The sequence below is a fragment of the Salvelinus fontinalis genome, chromosome 35 (assembly GCF_029448725.1).
Source record: "Salvelinus fontinalis isolate EN_2023a chromosome 35, ASM2944872v1, whole genome shotgun sequence".
NCBI classification, from domain to species: Eukaryota; Metazoa; Chordata; class Actinopteri; order Salmoniformes; family Salmonidae; genus Salvelinus; species Salvelinus fontinalis.
Genome location: NC_074699.1, coordinates 21,503,367 through 21,526,665, shown reverse-complemented (window position 1 = coordinate 21,526,665; position 23,299 = coordinate 21,503,367). Strand labels below are relative to the sequence as shown.

At 44.3% G+C, this 23,299-nt stretch overlaps 1 protein-coding gene across 1 annotated transcript; it reads right to left on the bottom strand.

Annotated features, from left to right (window-relative positions):
* Positions 1-1,363: 1,363 nt before the first annotated feature.
* LOC129834542 (aquaporin-9-like) lies at positions 1,364-20,367 on the bottom strand. The gene is made up of 6 exons (XM_055899636.1): positions 20,158-20,367; positions 18,636-18,762; positions 15,824-15,961; positions 15,474-15,592; positions 7,032-7,249; positions 1,364-2,966 (listed from the first exon to the last, which is right to left on the bottom strand). Exons 1-6 carry the CDS (start codon positions 20,272-20,274, stop codon positions 2,804-2,806), a joined length of 882 nt encoding a protein of 293 aa, XP_055755611.1. The 5' UTR covers positions 20,275-20,367; the 3' UTR covers positions 1,364-2,803.
* Between the last annotated feature and the right edge of the window lie 2,932 nt (positions 20,368-23,299).

The window sequence follows — 23,299 nt, the reverse complement described above, 5'->3', positions numbered from 1 at the left end:
CTTTAGGTATATACTGTATATATATATTATTTTACAAGTATTTGATAAAATATTGAATTTGGCTTTTACTACTATAGCCCAGAGAAACACATTCAATAGCATATTCATAAACACATATTTAACCCCTTTCTGTGGATAGGCACAAAACTACCCTCATACTTCCATTAATTTGTTTAACGGGTACCAGTTACCTTCAGACCAGTCCTGTGGCACTGGTGGGGGTCATAGAGCAAAACTGGCACTCGTCTGAAGTCGATGTGCCAACTTCGTGTTTGTGACAATCTCCCCTTTCCACAGTGGGGTCACGTTAGTTTGTAGCCCAAATGGTTTGGACACTACAAACAGAAGTTGACACATCGATGGTACCGACTTCAGAAGAGTCCCCTGACACTTGAGTCTCCCCTTTCCATAGAGTGGCCACTTTATGCTGATGTTTATTTTATTTTTGCAGTTACCTGCAAGTAAGCTGGATAGACACAGGCTGGAATTTAATCATCACCTGTATTTGTGATTTAAAGGGAGATGTATAGGTAGGGACTGATGCTGCCAGTTGAAACTGAATTTAAATTGTTATTTTCTCTGTGAGTACAGTATGTGAGCTGGCATGAGCCACTGTGAGGGTCCTAGTGCTCTGTCTGTTATTACACATACAGTGAGATGAACTCTGCAGAGGGGAGGCAACAAACCGGGCCTAAAGAGAGAGAGAGATAGTGAAATAATGCCTCATCTATTCTCCATGACATTATATAAGCATTTCTGATTGCTGCCTTTTTAAAATGTTTTATTCACTCCACACTGCGCTGGGTGACTAAGTGGTTGTACTTAGTGATCGTGACCGGTTTTCTGGCCTGTTATTTTTAGGATTGCATACGGGTAATATTGAATACCTTCCAGTTACTACCAAAGCACTTATTCCAGTGCTAGTGGAACACAGTGGTTAGTGACAGTTTCTCATTGAATGTGTGTTACTTCCCTTAATCAGTAGACAATTAATGGGGATTGATTGATCAAGACAGACAATGAAAGAAATACACATAAAATATGTATTTTTGTCAAATCTAAATTACAGTTGTATAAATTACAAAATGACATTCACAAACAAGTAACTTTTATCAAATAGCATCTGAGAAAAATAGTGTGAGTAAAAGTGCCTTTTATCTTTTCTTAAGCCAAGTGAAGCAACAAAAAACAACAGCCGTAAAACATTGTATTCCTCAAAAGGTTGAATCTCAGGAGAATCAAGCTAGCATCATGTAGTCATCCAAAGTACATGTAGCATTTTTTTTAAACAAAAAACGAACTACAATAAGAAACTACAGCAACTAAACCACTAAGTAACAAAGGTGTAAAATAATAGAGAAAATCTTTTCTTAAGAGCTTTATTATTCCCTACGAATTATATCTGGTTCAGTAGTAAGCCACATACAGGTTATAAAATGCTATGTGTTCCATTGGTGAGGGCTCTTCTGGGAATAGGGAACTAGTGTTCCTCTGCCCACCCATGGCTAAATAACATCACTAGGATGGAAGGACTTGGTTCATTTGAGTGTTTTTGTATGAGTTGAAGGGCTCTATTCTTGGAAGTTGTACTGATGTTATTCTGTTATTGTCCAGTTCACTATAGGTCATAGTGTAGGAGTTCCTGAGTGGTTAAATCCTAGTCACATCATTGGAGGAATAACGTATTAACAAACCATTTTTATACATTCCCATATGGCCATTGGCCAGGGGGGTAAACTATCTCTCATTGGACTCTTCATACAGTATATTGTTTATTAAAAAATGTCCATGCTAGGTACTGTAGATACTAGGCTTCCCTACTCATGCTTCTATGAAAATGTGTGCACATGACAGCAGGAACGTTATATAAGAGGAAATAAAAGTCAGATAAAAATCATTTAGAAGTGATGCCGTGTCACGATACACAGTTCTGTGCTCCACGAGAGAGAGCAAGTACAAACTGAATGGTGTGAGGCTCATTTCACACACATTAAGGCTGTTTCTTCTGCACTCTAAAAAGAATAGCTAGGAAACAAGACTATGAGCATTTCAAAGCACAAATACATAGATGTGTGTTAGCTATAGTACACATGCAGTGATGAGGCTGTGTGTCGCAGCAGGCAGAGGGATTCACACAACTGTAACAAATAGATGGATGAAGTGAAGCAGAAGACGGAAGACACTCCAAAGAGCATACCATTAAACTAGCTCATGACAAAAAATATACACTTCCTTCCATCACAGAAACTGTTACTGGCTATTTTCTATGTTGTTCATAACATTTACCATTGATGTGGTTAATAACATTTACCATTGATGTGGTTAATAACATTTACCATTGCCTCTGCCTGAAAGAGAAAATATTGAGACGGTTTCAAACTTGGAAAATTCCTCCTGCAGTGAAAAGTAGCCCTATACAAGAAATGCAATATAAATTCTTAAAAATCACTGTACTCAGGAACTATCCTCAGAGTAGAATGGATAGTCTGAACACCTGATGTTGATGATGTCATGGGCTAGTAAACATGCCTGAGATCTCAGCTTGTGATTGTGAATTTAACATTACATACGTGTTTGTGTTTTTTATGTGTTGGCTCAACTGGCATTCTTTCAGCGGACCTGTCCATGAGAGTGCAGAGACTGACCTGACCTCAGGTCCCTTAGACAGAGGAAATGACTCTAGTGCAAGCGGAGAAGGTTGTGTCAAGTGTGGCCTCATTGAGGTGAATGTTTAGCCTGTTGAGGGTTAAAGGGGTAGGAAGCTGCCAAGCCTCAGTACCATTGAGGCTCATGGCCTTTCTGTCTAACTCAGGGTGACCATCTCATATTTGTCCTTGACGTTGTTCTCCCCCTGTTTCTCAGGCTCGGAATGGTGCAGCTCGATGAACAGGAAGTAAACGGCGGCCCCCACCACTCCTCCCACCATGGGCCCCGCTACTGGGATCCACCACCAGCAGCCTCCAGCACTGCACAGACCAGAGGAGATATACATACAGGGGTTTAGGAGTTTACATTTGACTTTGTAGTGAGTAAGTTAAAATAAAACATTTAATACCAAATACACTGAGTGTACAAAACATTAGGAACACCTGCTCTTTCCATGACATAGACTGACCAAGTGAATCCAGGTGAAAGCTATGATCCCTTCTAATGTCACTTGTTAAATACACTAAAATCAGTATAGATGAAGGGGAAGAGACAGGTTAAAGAAGGGTTTTTAAGCCTTGAAAGAACATGGTTTGTGTATGTGTGCCATACAGAGGGTGAATGGTGCAAGACAAAATATTTAAGTATCTTTGAACGGGGTATGGTAGTAGGTGCCAGGCGCACCAGTTTGAGTGTGTCAAGAACTACAACGTGGCTGGGTTTTTCATGCTCAAAAGTTTCCTGTGTGAATCAAGAATGGTCCACCACCGAAAGGACATCCAACCAAGTTGACACAACTGTGGGATGCATTGTCGTCAACATGGGAAAGCATCCCTGTGGAACGCTTTCGACACCTTGTAGAGTCCATGCCCAGACGAATTGAGGCTATTCTGAGAGCAAAAGGGGGTGCAACTCAGTAATGTTTTGTACACCATCTACAGGGTAAATAGTGGTCACCCGCGTTAAAGGTACAGTGCAGTCAAAAACATGATTTACCTGTTTATTTTATGATATCTCCACACTATGAGGTGTAAAAAACACTCTGAAATTGTGAAAAATATTATAACGCCCTTTTAGAGTAAGAGCTTATTGAAAAAATGCTTGGAGTTTCAGCCTGTTTAGGTGGGATACAGTTTTTGGCCGACAGCATTAAATCATAATCTGATCGAATTATTCGGACCAATGACCAGTTGTCTTGTATTTGCATATGTATCCTCCTAATTTGAAGGGGTAAGCAGGGATGATCCTATCCACCAATCAGGGATGTGTATGAAAATATATTTAAATTTGTATCAACATGCCCACACAATCAGACATCATAATCGATAGCAAAAGGAGGCTCAGGGTAATAAATGATAAAAAATATATTTGCCGTTATTTTCATGTGATACAGTGATGATTTAAAAATACATTGAAAAAGACACTGCATGGAGACACTGCAGGAACGTACCATGGTCTGGGGTACGCTACTGTACATTACACAGGAGGTTGGTGGCACCTTAATTGGGGAGGATGGGCTTGTGGTAATGGCTGGAGCGGAATCAGTGGAATGATATCAAATACATCAAACACACGGGCCATTCCATTTGCGCCGTTCCAGCCATTATTATGAGCCATCCTACCCCTCAGCAGCCTCCACTGGTACATTGGGAGCAGATTCCACTACTACCTTTTGTTTATTTACACAGTAAGACTCCCTGGATAGGCTCCCTCTAATCTCCACCTCTCACTACTCCTCTATTCTCTCTCACATCTTCGGGATCAGTGTCCCTTCCACCAGACGGTTGAGCTAATGTAGGCTAATGCGATTAGCATGAGGTTGTAAGTAACAGGAAAATTTCCCAGGACATAGACATATCTGATATTGGCAGAAAGCTTAAATTATTGTTAATCTAACTGCACTGTCGAATTTACAGTAGCTAATACAGTGAAAGAATACCATGCTATTGTTTGAGGAGTGTGTACAATTTTGAATAAGAAAAGTTATTAATATACAAATTAGGCACATTTGGGCAGTCTTGATACAACATTGTTAACAGAAATACAATGGTTCATCAAATCAGTCTAAACTGTGCACATACACGGCTGCCATCTAGTGGCCAAAATCTAAATTGCACCTGGGCTGGAACAATACATTATGGCCTTTCTCTTGCATTTCAAAGATGATGGTACAAAAAAAATACAAAAGAACGGTTGGCTTTTCTTTTTTATTATCTTTTACAAGATCTATTTTGTTATAATGTCCTATATTCCTTTCACTTTTCCACAAACTTCAAAGTGTTTCCTTTCAAATGGTACGAAGAATATAAATATCTTTGCTTCAGGGCCTGAGCTACAGGTAGATTTGGGTATGTCATTTTTGGCGAAAATGTAAAAAAAGGGGCGGATCCATAAGAGGTTTCGATCTGCCTGCTAGTCTATTGATCCAACTATACATAAAGTTGATCTGTTCCCACTCCCCACCAATCTGTGGGCTCTGTTTAGCTGCTAAACTACCAGGGGGTGGATGCAGACTACAGGGCTGGTGGATTAGGGTGTGTAATCTATGGACAGAGCTAGGGTGACTAACCATATCCCATAATCAGGCCTGATGACGGACAGGCACACTGGGTCACACGATGACGTCTCGTAGACATGGCACCCTGCCAGCTCTTCCTACTGTCCCTACTGACGTCAAAGAAATGTGCCAGTGTACCTGGTCCTATTGCTTTCAGTTTCCCTACAGAGATTCAGTGGATGTAATGTATGGTGGATGGAATGTACGCTTTATATCCTACTATCACCCTTATACATCTCTATCTTAACATCGTGATTACAGCTGTGTGTGCTGCTAAAACGTCTGAGATTTAAGGGATGTACTTAAACCTATATTTCAAATGGGCAGATTACGTCAAATTTGACAGTATGATGTAAATCTCGGGGCCGCAGGTTTATGTGCGCATTATCGAGAACTAATCTTAAATGTATACGTATATGGATAATCTCACATAGACATAGGATCTTAATTTGAGTCAGCTTGCTACAGAAGCAAAGGAATCCTGCAGCAACAGGAAATGATAATTCATGGACATTTTTGTAGGGGTTCATACATGTTTCGTAAGGGAAAATCAAGTCTTTAATCTCAAAGTGGAAATTACAAACTTTAGAAACCTTTTTAAACTTCAAATACACTACAAGTTTTAAATGTCCTGCATTGAAGGAGAGTTATCCTATAACAGGGTGATCAAATTAAGATCCTACATCTGTATGCAAAACATCTGGTAAGATGTAGTGTGAACACGGTATAAAGTAGAGGGTCAAATACTGTACGTTAACGTTTCCCACCCCAGTAGGGGACCCCCAGCCATTGCACACAATTGTTCTATTCTAGCTCCAGCACCTCTGATTCAGCTTGTGATTTAACCGGCCAGCCCTTTCCGATGAATCAGGTGTACTGTGCTAGTGCTGGAATAGAACAAATATGTGCAATGGCGGGGCTCCCCAAAGTGCAGGTTGGGAAACTGTTGACTTTGGCCATTAGATCAGACAGCGCCCTCTACTGAAGAGAACTCTATAGTGCACTGGCAGAGAGGTCCCTCATATCCTTCACATTTATCTTATGTAACTCTTCTTTAGCCCAGCTCTCATTGTTAAATAACTGCTTGTGAATTGCTTCACCCAGCTTCCTCTGGGGACTATGGAAGTTTGCATGGCAAAGTACAGACATTGCAGCCGATGACCGCTTTGCTTATCTAGTGTAAATAAATACCCAAAGATCAGGGTCAGCTTTGAGGAGTGATGGCAGAGAGAGGGAGTCTGCCTCTGACAGTAGGACACACAATGGTGACATTTTCTGTTATATGAAGCATGGAATATTTATGTGCGGGAAAATAATCTTACTCTGCCTGCTCACGTCTCCAAGCCTTTTTGAAAATGCAGGAGATACAAGAGGTTGCTGGACATATTGATTGAGATTGTCAGAAGAGCAGAGATAGCGATACAGCCGCATACTCCTGCTCTTCCTGAAGGAGGCCAGGCCGCTGGTATTCACTCCCATGTTTCTCACACTGCGTGCCTAACTCCCAGCCACTGCTGGGGAGGAGGACTGAAAAGCAGCATAATGTGCCTGCATCTCCGCTTGGCACGCTCAGATCAGAGAGGGGCTTTCCTGTCACACGCACACATACTCTGTTTCTGCGTCTTCATGAATCTTTCAATGTTCTACTGTAAAGTGAGCACAGGCTGTTTGATTTTTTAGGAGAAGAAAGCTCATTTTCAATTTCAAAGGGTTTTAGGGCAAAAGGCATCTATTAATGTTTGTGAAATGCTACTGTACTTATGGAGGCCATCCAGCTCTCATTTGTGGGACTTGTCTTTTCTCTAGTATAAGCATTGTTGAAAATTACCGGAACACCTCCATGCCCCATCCGGCCACAGCAGTGAAGAGCCTTGGGCCCAGGTCTCTGGCAGGGTTGATGGGATAGCCACAGTTGAGTCCCATGGATACTCCGATGGCCATGATGATCAGGCCAATGCACAATGGCTCCATCCCTTTAGGAGCTCCAATGTTCTTCCCATCAATAATGGCCAGAATGCACAGGATCAAGGCAGCTGTTCCTATTACCTGGAGACAAGGCATCAGCCATGAGTTTGAAATAGCAATGATCAAAACAGATAATTGACAGACATACAGATGTAGGATCTTAATTTGCTACAGCAGGAAAATAATCCTGCAGCATCAGGAAATATGAGTTATTATGTAGATTATAATTAAAGGGATAGTTTGCCCAAATTACAAAATTACATATTGGTTTACTCAACCTGTAAGTAGTCTATGGACAAGGTATGACAGCAGTCCATGCTTTGGTTTAGATTCCCTGGCAGTGGCTGGCATTGTTTACAAGTGCTAACAGCCTTTTTAAACATTGAATACACTGCAAATTTGCATTTCCTGCAGCAACAAAGGAGTGATCAAATTAAGATCCTACATCTGTATTCAGTATATTCATCACTGCTACAAAATGAACAAACAATCTGTAGCTACTGCTCATGCTGTCACTGTGATGCTTCCACCAATATAGAAAAGACAGCCTCTCATAATAGCATAACAGTGGTATTCCTTGTAGCTTTTTATGTAATGGTAGATGATAATAGGAGTTTGATACCAGACAGTGACAGAGGGAGAATGGCTTGTTGTTATGGTCTGGGTTTTATAATGACTGTCTGTGGCCAGCAGGACTAATTTGCTGTGATGTCCTGTGGCCGTCTATTCTTTTGCCTAAGCCTATAATGGGGCTTCCCCTTTCCCCTGGATGAAGGATAGATGAGGCAGCTTTAAAGTCTTTTGAACAGTCTTTATATGGTTATATATTAGGAGCAAACCTTATCTTTGGATAAAAATACTCAACAACTCAACAATTGCATTAATTACTGTTCATAGAGGGGAAAAAGACTACTTGAATGTTTGCTTCTATTAGCCAGTTAATGATTGTTTTCTGATTATATTTTGACCCCCTACCCACACACACACCCAACCACATAGCCACACACACACACACACACACACACACACACACACACACACACACACACACACACACACACACACACACACACACACACACACACACACACACACACACACACACACACACACACACACACACACACACACACACACACACACACACACACCAGGGTTGGGCTGAATTCAAATTGAAGGCAATCAATTTAGGAAGTTAACTACAATTACAATTAAATAATTGAAAAAATTGCATTTATTTTCAAAGACTTCTCAATAAACTGAGAAGTAAAGCTATTTATATCAAAAGTTTAAAAAATCCTCAATTTACTGTACATTTCACTGCCTTCAATTTGAAACCAAACCTGCATGTGCACACAGCTCTTGGGTATTCAACACAGATGGTTGTTTTTGCTCAGCCAGTATTGCTCACAATATATGTATGAGAACAACAGCTGTTACGGACGACTGTGTGATCACGCTCTCCGTTGTCCGATTTGAGTAAGAACTTTAAAACAGGTTAACATTCACAAGGATTACCAGGATGCCTACTCAGAGCATCCGTTGACCAGCTGGCAAGTGTCTTCACTGACATATTCAACCTCTCCCTAACACAGTTTGTAATACCTACATGTTTCAAGCAGCCCACCATAGTCCCTGTGTCCAAGAACGCCAAGGTAACCTGTAAATGACTATCACCCCGTACCCCGTATCACATCTGTAGCCATGAAGTGCTTTGAAAGGCTGGTCATGGTTCACATCAACAACATCATCCCTGACACCCTGGACCCACTTCAATTTGCATACCGCCCCAACAGATCCACAGATGACGCAATCTCTATTGCACTCCATATTGCCCTCTCCCACCTGGACAAGAGGAACATTTATGTGAGAATGCTGTTCAATACCATTGTGCCCTCAAGCTCATCACTAAGCTAAGAACCCTGGGACTGGACACCTCCCTCTGAAACTGGAGGGTAGGCAGCAACACATCCGCCATGCTGACCCTCAACACGGGGGTCAGAGACCTGGCAGGACCAGGACAACAAACTCTCCTCCAACGTCAGCAAGACTAAGGAGTAGATCATGGACTACAGGAAACAGAGGGCCGAGCATGCTCCCATTCACATCGACGGGGCTGTAGTGGATTGGGCCGAGACCTTCAAGTTCATTAGTGTCCACTTCACTAAGGACCTATAATGGTCCACACACACCAACACAGTCATGAAGAGGGCATGACAACTCCTCTTCCCCTTCAGTAGGGTTCTACAGCTGCACCACTGAGAGCATCTTGACTGGCTGCATCACCGCTTGGTATGGCAACTGCTTGGCATCAAACCACAAGGCGGTACAGAGGGTAGTGCGTACGGCCCAGTTCATCACTAGGGACGAGCTCCCTGCCATCCAGGACCTCTATACCAGGCGGTGTCAGAAGAAGGCCCTGAAAAATGTCAAATATTCCAGACACCCAAGTCATAGACTGTTCTCTCTACTACTGCATGGCAAGCGGTACCGATGCACCAAGTCTGGAACCAACAGGACCCTGAACAGTTTCTACCCCCAAGCCACAAGACTGCTAAATAGTTAGTTAAACAGTTAACCAAATAGCTACCCAGACGATCTGCATTGACCTTTTTGCACTAACCTTTTTATTTTTTTTATTTTTTATTTCACCTTTATTTAACCAGGTAGGCTAGTTGAGAACAAGTTCTCATTTGCAACTGCGACCTGGCCAAGATAAAGCATAGCAGTGTCACGTTCCTGACCTGTTTTCTGTTGTTTTGTATGTGTGTGATGGTCAGGGCGTGAGTTTTGGGTGGGCAGTCTATGTTTTCCGTTTCTATGTTGGTTTTGGGTTGCCTGGTATGGCTCTTAATTAGAGGCAGGTGTTTTGCGTTTTCCTCTAATTGAGAGTCATATTAAGGTAGGAGGTTCTCACTGTTTGTTTGTGGGTGATTGTCTTCCGTGTCAGTGTATGTGCGCACCATACGGGACTGTTTCATTGTCGTTAGGTATTTTGTAGTCTGTTCCTGTTCGTGCGTTCTTCACGTTGTATGTAAGTTCGTGTCCAGGTCTGTTTACTTCGTTTTGTTGTTTTGTAAAGTATCAAGTGTTCTTCGTGTGTTTAGTTTCGTCTTGTTTATTAAAATTCTTTATGTATTCACAACCCGCTGCATTTTGGTCTTTCGATCCTTCTCTCCTCTCCTCGTTTGAGGAGGAGGATTACTACACCCGTTACAGAATCACCAACCAAACCCAGATCAAGCAGCGGGTTAACGGACAGCAACGACAGCAGCAGTGGGAAAAGGAGGATTGGACATGGGAAGAGATCATGGACGGTAAAGGACCCTGGGCAGAGCCAGTGGAGTGTCGCCGCCCCAAAGCGGAGCTGGAGGCATCGAAAGCGGAGAGGCGACGTTATGAGGAGGCAGCACGGAAGCAAGGCTGGAAGCCCGCAAGTACTACCCTAAAATTTCTTGGGGGGGGGCTAAGAGGTAGTGGGCCGAGGGCAGGTAGGAGACCTGCGCCCACTTCCCAGGCTAACCGTGGAGAGCGGGAGTACGCGCAGACGCCGTGTTACGCAGTAGAGCGCACGGTGTCTCCTGTACGGGTGCATAGCCCAGTGCGGGTTATTCCACCTCCCCGCACTGGTAGGGCTAGATTGGGCATTGAGCCAAATGTCATGAGGCCGGCCCTACATATCTGGCCACCAGTACGTCTCCTTGGGCCGGCTTACATGGCACCAGCCTTACGCATGGTGTCCCCGGTTCGCCAACACAGCCCAGTGCGGGTTATTCCACCTCCCCGCACTGGACGGGCTACGGGGAGCATGCAACCAGGTAAGGTTGGGCAGGCTCAGTGCTCAAGGGAGCCAATACGCCTGCACGGTCCGGTATTTCCGGCGCTACCTCCTCGCCCCAGTCCAGTACCACCAGTGCCTACACCACGCACCAGGCTTCCAGTGCGTTTTAAGAGCCCTGTTCCTCCTCCACGCACTCTCCCTATGGTGCGTGTCTCCAGCCCAGTGCCTCCAGTTCCGGCACCACGCACCAGGCCTACTGTGCGCCTCAGCAGGGCAGAGTCGGCCGTCTGCCCAACGCCTTCTGCACTGCCTGTCTGCCCAACGCCGTCTGAGCCATCTGTCTGTCCAGCGCCGTCTGAGCCATCTGTCTGTCCAGCGCCGTCTGAGCCATCTGTCTGTCCAGCGCCGTCTGAGCCATCTGTCTGCCCAGCGCCGTCTGAGCCATCTGTCTGCCCAGCGCCGTCTGAGTCATCTGTCTGCCCAGCGCCGTCTGAGTCATCTGTCTGCCCAGCGCCGTCTGAGTCATCTGTCTGCCCAGCGCCGTCTGAGTCATCTGTCTGCCCAGCGCCGTCTGAGTCATCTGTCTGCCCAGCGCCGTCTGAGTCATCTGTCTGCCCAGCGCCGTCTGAGTCATCTGTCTGCCCAGCGCCGTCTGAGTCATCTGTCTGCCCAGCGCCGTCTGAGCCATCTGTCTGCCCAGCGCCGTCTGAGCCATCTGTCTGCCCAGCGCCGTCTGAGCCATCTGTCTGCCCAGCGCCGTCTGAGCCATCTGTCTTCCCAGCGCCTTCTGAGCCATCCGTCTGCACAGCGCCTTTTGAGCCATCCGTCTGCACAGCGCCTTCTGAGCCATCCGTCTGCCACGAGCCATTAGAGCCGCCCGTCTGTCCCGAGCCATTAGAGCCGTCCGTCAGTCAGGAGCCGCTAGAGCCGTCCGTCAGTCAGGAGCCGCCAGAGCCGCCAGCCAGTCAGGAGCCGCCAGAGCCGCCAGCCAGTCAGGAGCCGCCAGAGCCGCCAGCCAGTCAGGAGCCGCCAGAGCCGCCAGCCAGTCAGGAGCCGCCAGAGCCGCCAGCCAGTCAGGAGCCGCCAGAACCGCCAGCCAGTCAGGAGCCGCCAGAGCCGCCAGCCAGTCAGGAGCCGCCAGAGCCGCCAGCCAGTCAGGAGCTGCCAGAGCCGCCAGCCAGTCAGGAGCTGCCCTACAGTCAGGAGCTGCCCTACAGTCAGGAGCCGCCCTACAGTCAGGAGCCGCCCTACAGTCATGAGCTGCCCTACAGTCATGAGCTGCCCTACAGTCATGAGCTGCCCTACAGTCATGAGCTGCCCTACAGTCATGAGCTGCCCTACAGTCATGAGCTGCCCCACAGTCATGAGCTGCCCCACAGTCATGAGCTGCCCCACAGTCATGAGCTGCCCCACAGTCAGGAGCTGTCCCTCAGCCCGGACCTGCCAGAGTCCCTCAGCCCGGACCTGCCAGAGTCCCTCAGCCCGGACCTGCCAGAGTCCCTCAGCCCGGACCTGCCAGAGTCCCTCAGCCAGGACCTGCCAGAGTCCCTCAGCCAGGACCTGCCAGAGTTCCTCAGCCAGGACCTGCCAGAGTCCCTCAGCCCGGACCTGCCAGAGTCCCTCAGCCCGGACCTGCCAGAGTCCCTCAGCCAGGACCTGCCAGAGTTCCTCAGCCAGGACCTGCCAGAGTTCCTCAGCCAGGACCTGCCAGAGTTCCTCAGCCAGGACCTGCCAGAGTTCCTCAGCCAGGACCTGCCAGAGTCCCTCAGCCAGGACCTGCCGCCCCTTATCCCGGTGCTGCCCCTTATCCCGGTGCTGCCCCTTATCCCGGTGCTGCCCCTTATCCCGGTGCTGCCCCTTATCCCGGTGCTGCCCCTTCATTTAGGTGGTTTTAGTTGGAGGGTGGTCATTGGGAGGGGAATACAGAAGCGGGGAGTGACTATGGTGGTGTGGGGACAGCGTCCGGAGCCTGAGCCACCACCGTGGTCAGATGCCCACCCAGACCCTCCCTGGACTTTGTGCTGGTGCGCCCGGCGTTCGCACCTTGAGGGGGGGTTCTGTCACGTTCCTGACCTGTTTTCTGTTGTTTTGTATGTGTGTGATGGTCAGGGCGTGAGTTTTGGGTGGGCAGTCTATGTTTTCCGTTTCTATGTTGGTTTTGGGTTGCCTGGTATGGCTCTTAATTAGAGGCAGGTGTTTTGCGTTTTCCTCTAATTGAGAGTCATATTAAGGTAGGAGGTTCTCACTGTTTGTTTGTGGGTGATTGTCTTCCGTGTCAGTCTATGTGCGCACCATACGGGACTGTTTCATTGTCGTTAGGTATTTTGTAGTCTGTTCCTGTTCGTGCGTTCTTCACGTTGTATGTAAGTTCGTGTCCAGGTCTGTTTACTTCGTTTTGTTGTTTTGTAAAGTATCAAGTGTTCTTCGTGTGTTTAGTTTCGTCTTGTTTATTAAAATTCTTTATGTATTCACAACCCTCTGCATTTTGGTCTTTCGATCCTTCTCTCCTCTCCTCGTTTGAGGAGGAGGATTACGACACCCGTTACAAGCAGTGTGAACAGACAACAACACAGAGTTACACATGGAGTAAACAATAAACAAGTCAATAACATGGTAGAAAAAAAGAGAATCTATATAAAATGTGTGCAAAAGGCATGAGGTAGGCAATAAATCGAATAATTGCAATTTAGCAGATTAACACTGGAGTGATAAATCATCAGATGATCATGTGCAAGAAGAGATACTGGTGTGCAAAAGAGCAGAAAAGTAAATAAATAAAAGCAGTATGGGGGTGAGGTAGGTAAATTGGGTGGGTAGTTTACAGATGGACTATGTACAGCTGCAGCGATCGGTTAGCTGCTCGGATAGCAGATTTTTAAAGTTGTTGAGGAAGATAAAAGTCTCCAACTTCAGAGATTTTTGCAATTCGTTCCAGTCGCAGGCAGCAGAGAACTGGAAGGAAAGGCGTCCAAATGAGGTTTTGGCTTTAGGGATGATCAGTGAGATACACCTGCTGGAGCGCGTGCTACGGGTGGGTGTAGCCATCGTGACCAGTGAACTGAGATAAGGCGGCACTTTACCTAGCATAGCCTTGTAGATGACCTGGAGCCAGTGGGTCTGACGACGAACATGTAGCGAGGGCCAGCCGACTAGGGCATACAGGTCGCAGTGGTGGGTCGTATAAGGTGCTTTAGTAACAAAACGGATGGCACTGTGATAAACTGCATCCAGTTTGCTGAGTAGAGTATTGGAAGCTATTTTGTAGATGACATCGCCGAAGTCGAGGATCGGTAGGATAGTCAGTTTTACTAGGGTAAGTTTGGCGGCGTGAGTGAAGGAGGCTTTGTTCCGGAATAGAAAGCCGACTCTAGATTTGATTTTGGATTGGAGATGTTTGATATGAGTCTGGAAGGAGAGTTTGCAGTCTAGCCAGACACCTAGGTACTTATAGATGTCCACATATTCTAGGTCGGAACCGTCCAGGGTGGTGATGCTAGTCGGGCGTGCGGGTGCAGGCAGCGAACGGTTGAAAAGCATGCATTTGGTTTTACTAGCGTTTAAGAGCAGTTGGAGGCCACGGAAGGAGTGTTGTATGGCATTGAAGCTCGTTTGGAGGTTAGATAGCACAGTGTCCAGGGAAGGGCCGGAAGTATACAGAATGGTGTCGTCTGCGTAGAGGTGGATCAGGGAATCGCCCGCAGCAAGAGCAACATCATTGATGTATACAGAGAAAAGATAGCCGCACCCTCATCCTACTACTCCTCTGCTGCTGCTACTGTTTATTATATATCTTGTTGCTTAGTCACTTTATTCCTAGCTACATGTACATATCTACCTCAATTACCTTATACCCATCGACTCAGTACTGGTACCCCGTGTACATAGCCAAGTTATCGTTACTCATCGTGTATTTATTATTACTTTTATTACGTGTTATTACTTTTCTATTATTTCTCTATTTTCTCTCTCCCTGCATTATTGGGAAGGGCCCGTAAGTAAGCATTTCACTCTTCGTCTACACCTGTTGGTTACGAACCATGTGACAGCTAACCTTTGATTTGATTTGACACATACTACAGCCTGTTCACCATGTATGCTTAGTTACTTACATGCACATGACTGATCTAAACGCATTCAGGGGACCGAGGGGCACAGTGCTCTAAGGCACTGCATCGCAGTGCTAGAGGCATAACTACAGACCCGGGTTCAATCCTGGGCTGTATCACAACCGGCCGTGATCGGGAGTCCCATAGGGCGGTGCACAGTGTTGTCCAGGTTAGGGTTAGTTTGGCCGGGATAGGCCGTCATTGTAAATAAAAATGTGTTCTTAACTGACTTGCCTGGTTAAATAAATGAATGCTCACGTGCATATTCACTTATATACATACTATTACATATGTACTGACATGTTCTAGCTCAGAGACTTCAAACCTAAATCAGGGTGTGTGCCTGTGCGGCTCATATCATTCAGTAACAAAGAGTATTAGGATATGGTTAGATAACCATTGATGGTGCATCTCTCACCTGGTCTACGAATCCTCCAAGAACTGAGATGTGCTTGGCAGGGTAGGATGCCCATATATTAGCTGTGGCATTGATGCCAGTAACTTGCATAACTCCTCCTGTGTGTTCCATTAAGGCATCTATGGAAAAGAGAATAGTAGAATTAGCCATTGAGTTTTCCCAATAATGTTAGTGTTAGTAATAACCTATAATGTTCCCACTCCAATAATGATATATACCTTTCCATTCAAATATCACACTGGCTAAATGCTATGAACATGGGTTCCATTTAGAATCTCTGCATTAATGTGTATGATCATAATGATGATGATTATGATGATGGTGATGGACATGATGACAGTAACATCTACCATAATACAACCCATAGACAGCACAAGATCCAGCGAAGGCACCCAGGAACTGTGCTGCCACGTAGACAGGGAACTTCTTTATAGGCAGCTTGCCCAGGACCACCATGGCCAGGGAGACTGCTGGGTTCACATGAGCCCCTGGAACAAAGGTCAAAACTGGAATTCAAAAAAAGGTTCAAGCTTTTGTAGGAAGTCTGAGATACATTCATCTGTAACCACTATCCTTATCTAGTGGATTCAGTCATAGGCACAATTACGGCACAACACTAGGCGGGGCACAAGGCGGGGACTGAGGCTCTGGGTGACCTCAGCGGGGCAACACTGCTGGGGGTTTCAGAGCGCCCCAAACACTAATCCCCAGCCCTGTTCACTAACTGTGGCCACAACAGCCGGCTGAAACATCCGATCGGAATTGGGTCTGACATAATCTGCCTGAATCTGCTTAAGGCTCGCGCAAACTGCATGTCGTTGGAATGACCCGGCAATGACACACCTCCGCTAACAAGGGTGCTGCCTGTGCCTGTAAATTAGCATCTCCATCATAGGAGTGAAAAGGAGCGGGGGGAAACAGAAGTGTGTTGTGTTCCACTTGGAGAGGCTAGCCTGGCTGGGAAGGCTGAAGACCCATGCCCCAGTAAAGCTCATTAGTCCAATACCTGTGATCATCATCAGAGATGTCACCTAACAGCGTGAAGGCTTCTCATCCACACATGGGCCCCAGGGTTGAATGGCCCAATCATGCTGTAAAGGTTCCTATACTGTAGCCTACTACACACTCCATTCTTCCTGAATTCATTTTCGCTCAAGGAAGCTCCTCAATTAATGATAAATCCACATTCATCCAAATATGGCATAAATGTTGGCTTCCCAACACTCTGGTCTGATGTGCTGTAGCTGTAAACCAGGCATTGAGGATGAGGGGTGGTCCTAAATTGAGCTTTAGAGATAGAGTACAAAGACTAAGCTCACACTCTGCCAACACTGGATTTTCTAAGATGAAAGCACATTGAGTATGGCTCATATAACACTCATATTAGCTCATATGCTACAGTATTCATATTATCCCGGGGGTGGGCATTAAAAGCTCTAATCACGTCGTTGCTCTTTTATGTCCCAATTGTGATGGAAATTACCACGGCAATTTCAAATTACAACTCATCATCCCCCATTACGTAAAGCCTCGCTGAGACATAATGAAACCCTTGATTGCTGATTAAAAAACGCTCTCCACCTTGCTCAGCAAGTTCACCTAAGGCAGCGTGACTTTTAAAAAGTAATTCCCCCTAATGTTATCCCTCTGTGTCATTATTGCTGCCGAAGCGAGAAGGAGAGGGCGATCCTTGCTTTAATCTCTATGGAATGCACCCAATAAAGTTCCCCTGGACATGAGGACACACAACTCCAGCCTTGTAAATCTAGCCGGCACACTTCATCCTCTGACACCAAGAAGCAGCCAGGCATTAGGAATGGGTAATCGAGCTATTGCATATTTCTTCCATTTCCTCTGTGCCTCTTCCCCAGTTAGGGTAATACTAAATGGTCCCCACATTGAGTCCAGACTGCTATGGAATACTAAGATGATGCTTTTTGCATCATTTCGCCATGTTGTGAGTCTCTAGTGATGACCTAGGTCTCCACAGTCCATTGCTGTTACTGTATGTGGACTTTTCCCCAGGACACAAGTCAGGGTGAAGCACACATGAGAGTGTTAGTGATCCATGACTGTACTCTTTACTTTCTCTCCTGTGATCTACCTGACAATAGGGATGAACATGTGGACAGGTGAACATGTGGATGTGAGGACATCCATGGAGCCATAACACACAGTTACCCAGACATGTGGGAAGTACATGTTGTCCTTTAAGAGTTTAGTACCTGAGAGCAAAGAGAGCCAGACATCCATGGTCAAAGTTCATGGCAAAGTAAAGCCTTTTCATCAAAGACAAACAACCATTGATGACCTTTGAGTCCTGCTCACATTTTTTAACCCTTTTTAATATTAAGATCCTTTATTGGTCAATTCCACAAAATTTGACTTCTGCTTTCAACCCCTCTGAGACACACATGAGCAGGTTTTGTAGAGGTGCAGGGGGCTGCCACACTGGGCACCCAGGGAGCTGTTGTTGTGGGGGGTTAAGTGCCTTGCTCAAGGGCAACGGTACACTCTTAGAAGAAAAGGTGCTATCTAGAACCTTAAAGGGTTCTTCGGCTGTCCCCATAGGAGTACGCTTTGAATAACTATTTCTTTGTACAGAAAGTTCTACATGTAACCCAAAAGGGTTATACCTGGAACCAAAATGGGTTTGCCTATTGGGACATCTGAAGAAACCTTTTGGAACCTTTTTTTTTCTAAGAGTGTAGGCAATGGAATTTAGGATTTGATACCACCAACCCTCCTGATGCTGGCTCGCCTCTCTAACCGCTAGGATACGTGCCACCACTTTTGTAATTGGACGAGTTGTTTGTAGATAGAGGTGACTGAGTGCAAAGTATAATTTTTTCTCTCAGTGTTCGTCTTGTATTTTTTATAGTAATGACACTATACTACATCTGTCAGTATCTCAGTCTCTCCTTTTGTAGTTTCATGTTGCAAACAAAAGAGGATATAATGACATTAAAAAGGCCTGACTTATAAAATGAGGTGCTGACCAACTGAAAAGTCTCAACACTAAACACACATGTTGTGTTGCATTTTCAATCATACTGCAAAATCAACTATTTGGGAAGTTAGAACACTATGGCTATGTGCCGAGTGGACTTTAGAAATGGATGTTGAGAATGCAAAGTTATGTAAAGGAGGCATGGTATTCACCTGAAACTCCCCCAGCCACGTAGACGGCCATCATCACCCCCAGAGTGAAGCCGATGTGGATGGTCAGGGGTTCTCCCAGAGCTCCCTTACTCAGCACCGTCTGGGCCACCGAGCCACATCCAAAGAGCTGGGACGGAGACAGAGACAAAAAACACAAGCAAAAACATGTTGGCAGGAGGAAGAAAGAGTCGTTGTTTTTTCATTTCCAATTATGCACAAAAGACTAGTCCTCTTGTTCTACAGCCTTCATTTCTAATTAGATGGCCTTTTAGATCAGTGCGTTCCTCCTGAACCCTGTAAGAAGAATGCCATAGAAGATGTCCCATTTGAAGCATGGGAAATTATCATTCATCCTTTCATTGTTTTATTAGAAGGACAAGTAAATCAAAACAAAAGTGTTGAAAGAAGGATGCCGTCCAAAAATAGCTGTTTCTGTTGTGAGGAGTGGATTAGTCCATTGATGCTGTGCCGCTGACCTAGATGACCACTGACTCACTGAGCCCACTGAGACTGAGCCTCAGTGAGCCCAGCCACTGAGCTGTGCCACTCAGACAGACAGGACAGGACAGGACGGGGAGGTGAACCTAGAGGGGACAGGTGGAAGGCAAAGGACAGGTCAGATTATTAAGGACCCCTGTAGATTTCACCTCAGTAAACAGTGTTTCCCTCCAAGCTTGGTGATGATGGGGAAATGTGTGTGTTTTTACCGCAGTAATAATGCAGAGAGAGAGTGTGTATGTCTGTTAAGGGGAAAAAGGAACTGTGAATTGAACCAGGTGGTCTATCTTATGCTAATGGTTTCTCTGTATTCAGTGTAATATAGATCTATTCTCATTCTATATCAAATCACTGTATTCATTGACAAGTTGATTGCAATTAATAGGGGGGTATGCTTTAAAAATGTATTAAATATTGATGCAATCATATGATGATTTTCAGCCTACAAGCAACATATAGGGTAGCCTTGTTAATCAAATATTGAAGCTTTCCGGAAATATAAAGGTGTGCAGTATGCTACATAAATTGGGTCTATTTATTCACAGATTAGATACATTCTAAAGAAACATGAATGTCAAATCACTGTGATGATCATACATCATATGGAATGGTGCATGGTGCATGGTGCATGGTGCATGGTGCATGGTGAATGGTGAATGGTGCATGTCAGTAAAGGTTTATTGTATTTGATCATGTTTTTCTTTATGGCCGAAAACACCAAGCATCCCATTAATTCTCCCCCTCATATCCCCCACCTGTCAAACTTGCCATTACAACATTCTCTAGATGTCTTAATTATCTCCCAAGGACTTTCTCATACCAGAATTATGGATGAGCACATCAAAGAGAATCCACATTATCAGGATATATTAGTCAGCACCTAAACATGTCAAAACATGATATCCCTGTTGACAGATCAAGTCCCCTGAGAACAATTTTGACACCTTATTACCATATTGTTGCAGCTTTAAAGCAGGCTATTAAATGACAGTCAGGTGATGAGGGAAAGTGTCCATGTACTTACTATTAATACGAATATCCCCAGAAATTCTGCCAGGAACTCTTTGATGATGTCCTTCCTCAGGGCACATTGCTCCTTCATTTTTCTTTTCCTCTCAAGGTCCATGTTTCCCGCGGACATCTGATGTCTCAGTCTTGTCAGGACAGACAGTTGACGAGTAGTGTGAGTGTGAGCGTGAACATGAGCGTCTCTCCGATAGTTCAGGACGTAACCCCTCCTCCCCTTAGTAGCCTACTACACGTGTATTATGTACACTCGACTGACATGACCTGTTAATCTTTTTCTTCCATGAAACTGTCCCCCATCACCACCGCTACCGCCAGGGGTGCACTCTTTGGATCTAAGTGCTTTATTGGTCAATAAGTGTTTGATTGGTCAATAATGACTCCAATGGTCAGCAACTGACTGAACGTGGACAGTGCGCATTTATACGCGCGAATGTAGACCGTGTGCATTTACTCCTAACTTGTCTATTTTCTATCAACAAGGTCATTCTTTCAAGTTTTAATTATATGGTTGATAATAATTAAATAACTCAAATGTGGCAAATGTGGCAAATATCCCACTGGGCACAAACTGGTTGAATTAACCTTTTAACGCAAATTTTCAAGTATTGTGGTGTGGAATCTATGTGGAAAATACATTGGATTTGAAAAAAGTAATCAATGTAAACTGTTGTTTTAAGGGTGGAATTTCAACCACAGGATTTTGCCATCATTGTAACGAAGGATTTCAAACGTAATCTTCAAGTTAATCATTAATATGTTGAATTCACGTCTCCATCTCAACCAAACGTTACAGAACAGGACTAAATCAAATCAAACTTTATTTCAAGTGCATTTCAAGTTAGATTTGATTAGATTTAGGCATATTCTTGAACTTAGATTTTTGGTTGAGATGGAGAAGTGAATCCAACATATTTTAATTTGTAGACAAACTGAAATTAAAGCCAGAGTAAGTCGGTGGCACAGATGGAACTATCGAAGCAGAAGATACATCTCCTTCAAATGTTGATATCTGGTTGCATTGACAACCAAACACAATTCAATATTACTTTTGAAATACAACAAATAGCCTATTAAGTTGTCTACAAGTTTAAAAAATGACATATTGGATTCATATCTCCAACTCAACCAAAAATAAAAGTTAAAGAGTGGGATTAAGCCAGTGGCTCAGATGGAGCTATGCAAGCAGTAGATACATCTCAATTAAATGTTGGTTTTTGGTTGCATTTTCAACCTAACACAATTCAATATGACTTTTGTAGTACAGTAAATAGACTAATGCTAAGGCTGTCTTACAAACAAATGTAACATTCAACCTAAAAATTAGTAACACATCCATGGCCACATTTTGAGGTGACTATAACTATACATGTCTTCTTATGTAATCATATAAAGCGTGCATGTTCAAGATAGCATGCATATGTGATCACAGGTCTGTGGAGATCTTACAATTGCTGTAATAATCTTCACAATTTCTCGAACGTCATTGATCACTTGCACTATGTATTTTAATGTAATCTCAACTGCAATCCATCAAGGTAATTTGGTTCTGCTATTAGATGAAGCACAGTGATAACACATTCATCTCTTGTATAAACCAAAAATCTGACATTGTTTTTGCATTGGAATTTGGTTGTGATTTTAGATGGTTGAAAGCATAGTGATAACACATTGGAAATTCAACAATCGTTTTGCTTTCTTTTTGAGTGGGTGGACTGTAATCACATTGATCAATGTCATAACCAAATATGTCTCATTTATCCACGTTAAAATGACATGGTGTGCCCAGTGGGATGTTGAGCATAAAACTATGTGGATTTTTAGGGAATGCCATGGAATAGTAGTAGCCTAGCCTATATGACAATGTGACTCATTTGGCTATACATATGTTTTGTTATCTATTTATGTCTTATCATATTGACCCATGAATCCATTTGGTGTCAATGAGAATATTGTGTAGAGCCAACCACTGCCCTCTTCTGAGAGTGTTGGGTTAATGATGTGTGCTGCATGTGGCAATGTTGTAATGATATGCATTGTATCTCTTTGCCTTGAGGTCGTGTAGACCATTGTCAAGAAGTTTGAAATAATATGATTTATCATGCAACTCATTGAGTATTTAAAAGTGTCAGTTCCTGACTACGAGGAGTTATAAGTGCCTGGGCACTTATCAACAAGCTCTCACATTCTCATGTCAGAATTAGACGTTCATCCATGTTTCTCTAACATCACATTTTGAAGTTGTTCCAAATGTCCAGTTTCGAAGTCTTTAAGGTTAAGTTTAGGCATTAACTCAGAATGTTTGTTAGGGTTAAGTTCAGGCATCAACTCCGAATTCTTAAGGTTAGGCACTAACTCCAAATGGTTAAAGTAACTGTTATGGTTTGGGATAGGCTTAAAAAATATATATCAACACAACTTTCTATACCTGGATTCGAAAGTGCATCCTTTGAAACTAGTCGCAGATGCTTACGAAATCTACTTGAAGGTAACAGCGCTCACTCTTGCCCCTAGTGGCCGGTTTCCAAGTCCTCTCCAGACATTCTCAGATATGGGTGGATGTTGAATACTGACTCGTATCACGGGTGACCTGCCTGCACATATCAGGGGTGACTATAAAGCAGTGCTATTCAGATAATTCAATAGCCATTAATTTCATAGGAAATATAAATCCCCTCGAGACGTTTGACCTTTTAAACATTGGTATCATATAGGCTACTTTCTGATCAATCAAGTTGCCACCAAAGGAAATGATAACTAGGATCAGAGGGTGGCATGTTACTGTATTAGACCCAGTTCGAGTTGATGTTTTGTCCAACAGAGGGAGCTCAATGAACAGAGAAGGAGTGGAGTGGTAGCAGGGAAGTGACACCGTCTACATGTATGTCTTATCTTCTGCTCCCTGTAGTCTGTTAAAAGGAGAGGCGACAGGTAGAGGATGGGATGTTTTGGTTGCATTAATCAATGTCACTTTTTCGTCTTTGTTGTCTTTGATGTGAAACAGACACGTTAGGAGTGTCGCCCATGCTGTGAAAAAAGGGAGCTGTGGTGATGGAGAAAAAGCACCACTGCGGGGTATTTCCAAATTATACAACTCCGTCCACTTTTTTATTCTGTCAGCCGCTGGATTGTCAATATAT

Coding starts and splice junctions, on each gene's coding strand:
- LOC129834542 (XM_055899636.1), bottom strand. CDS start 20,274: ATGTCCGCGGGAAACATGGACCTTGAGAGGAAAAGAAAAATGAAGGAG. Junction 15,593..15,823: donor TGTCTATGGGTTGTATTATG/GTAGATGTTACT, acceptor TCTTTTCCATAG/ATGCCTTAATGGAACACACA. Junction 7,250..15,473: donor TTGGAGGATTCGTAGACCAG/GTGAGAGATGCA, acceptor CCTTGTCTCCAG/GTAATAGGAACAGCTGCCTT.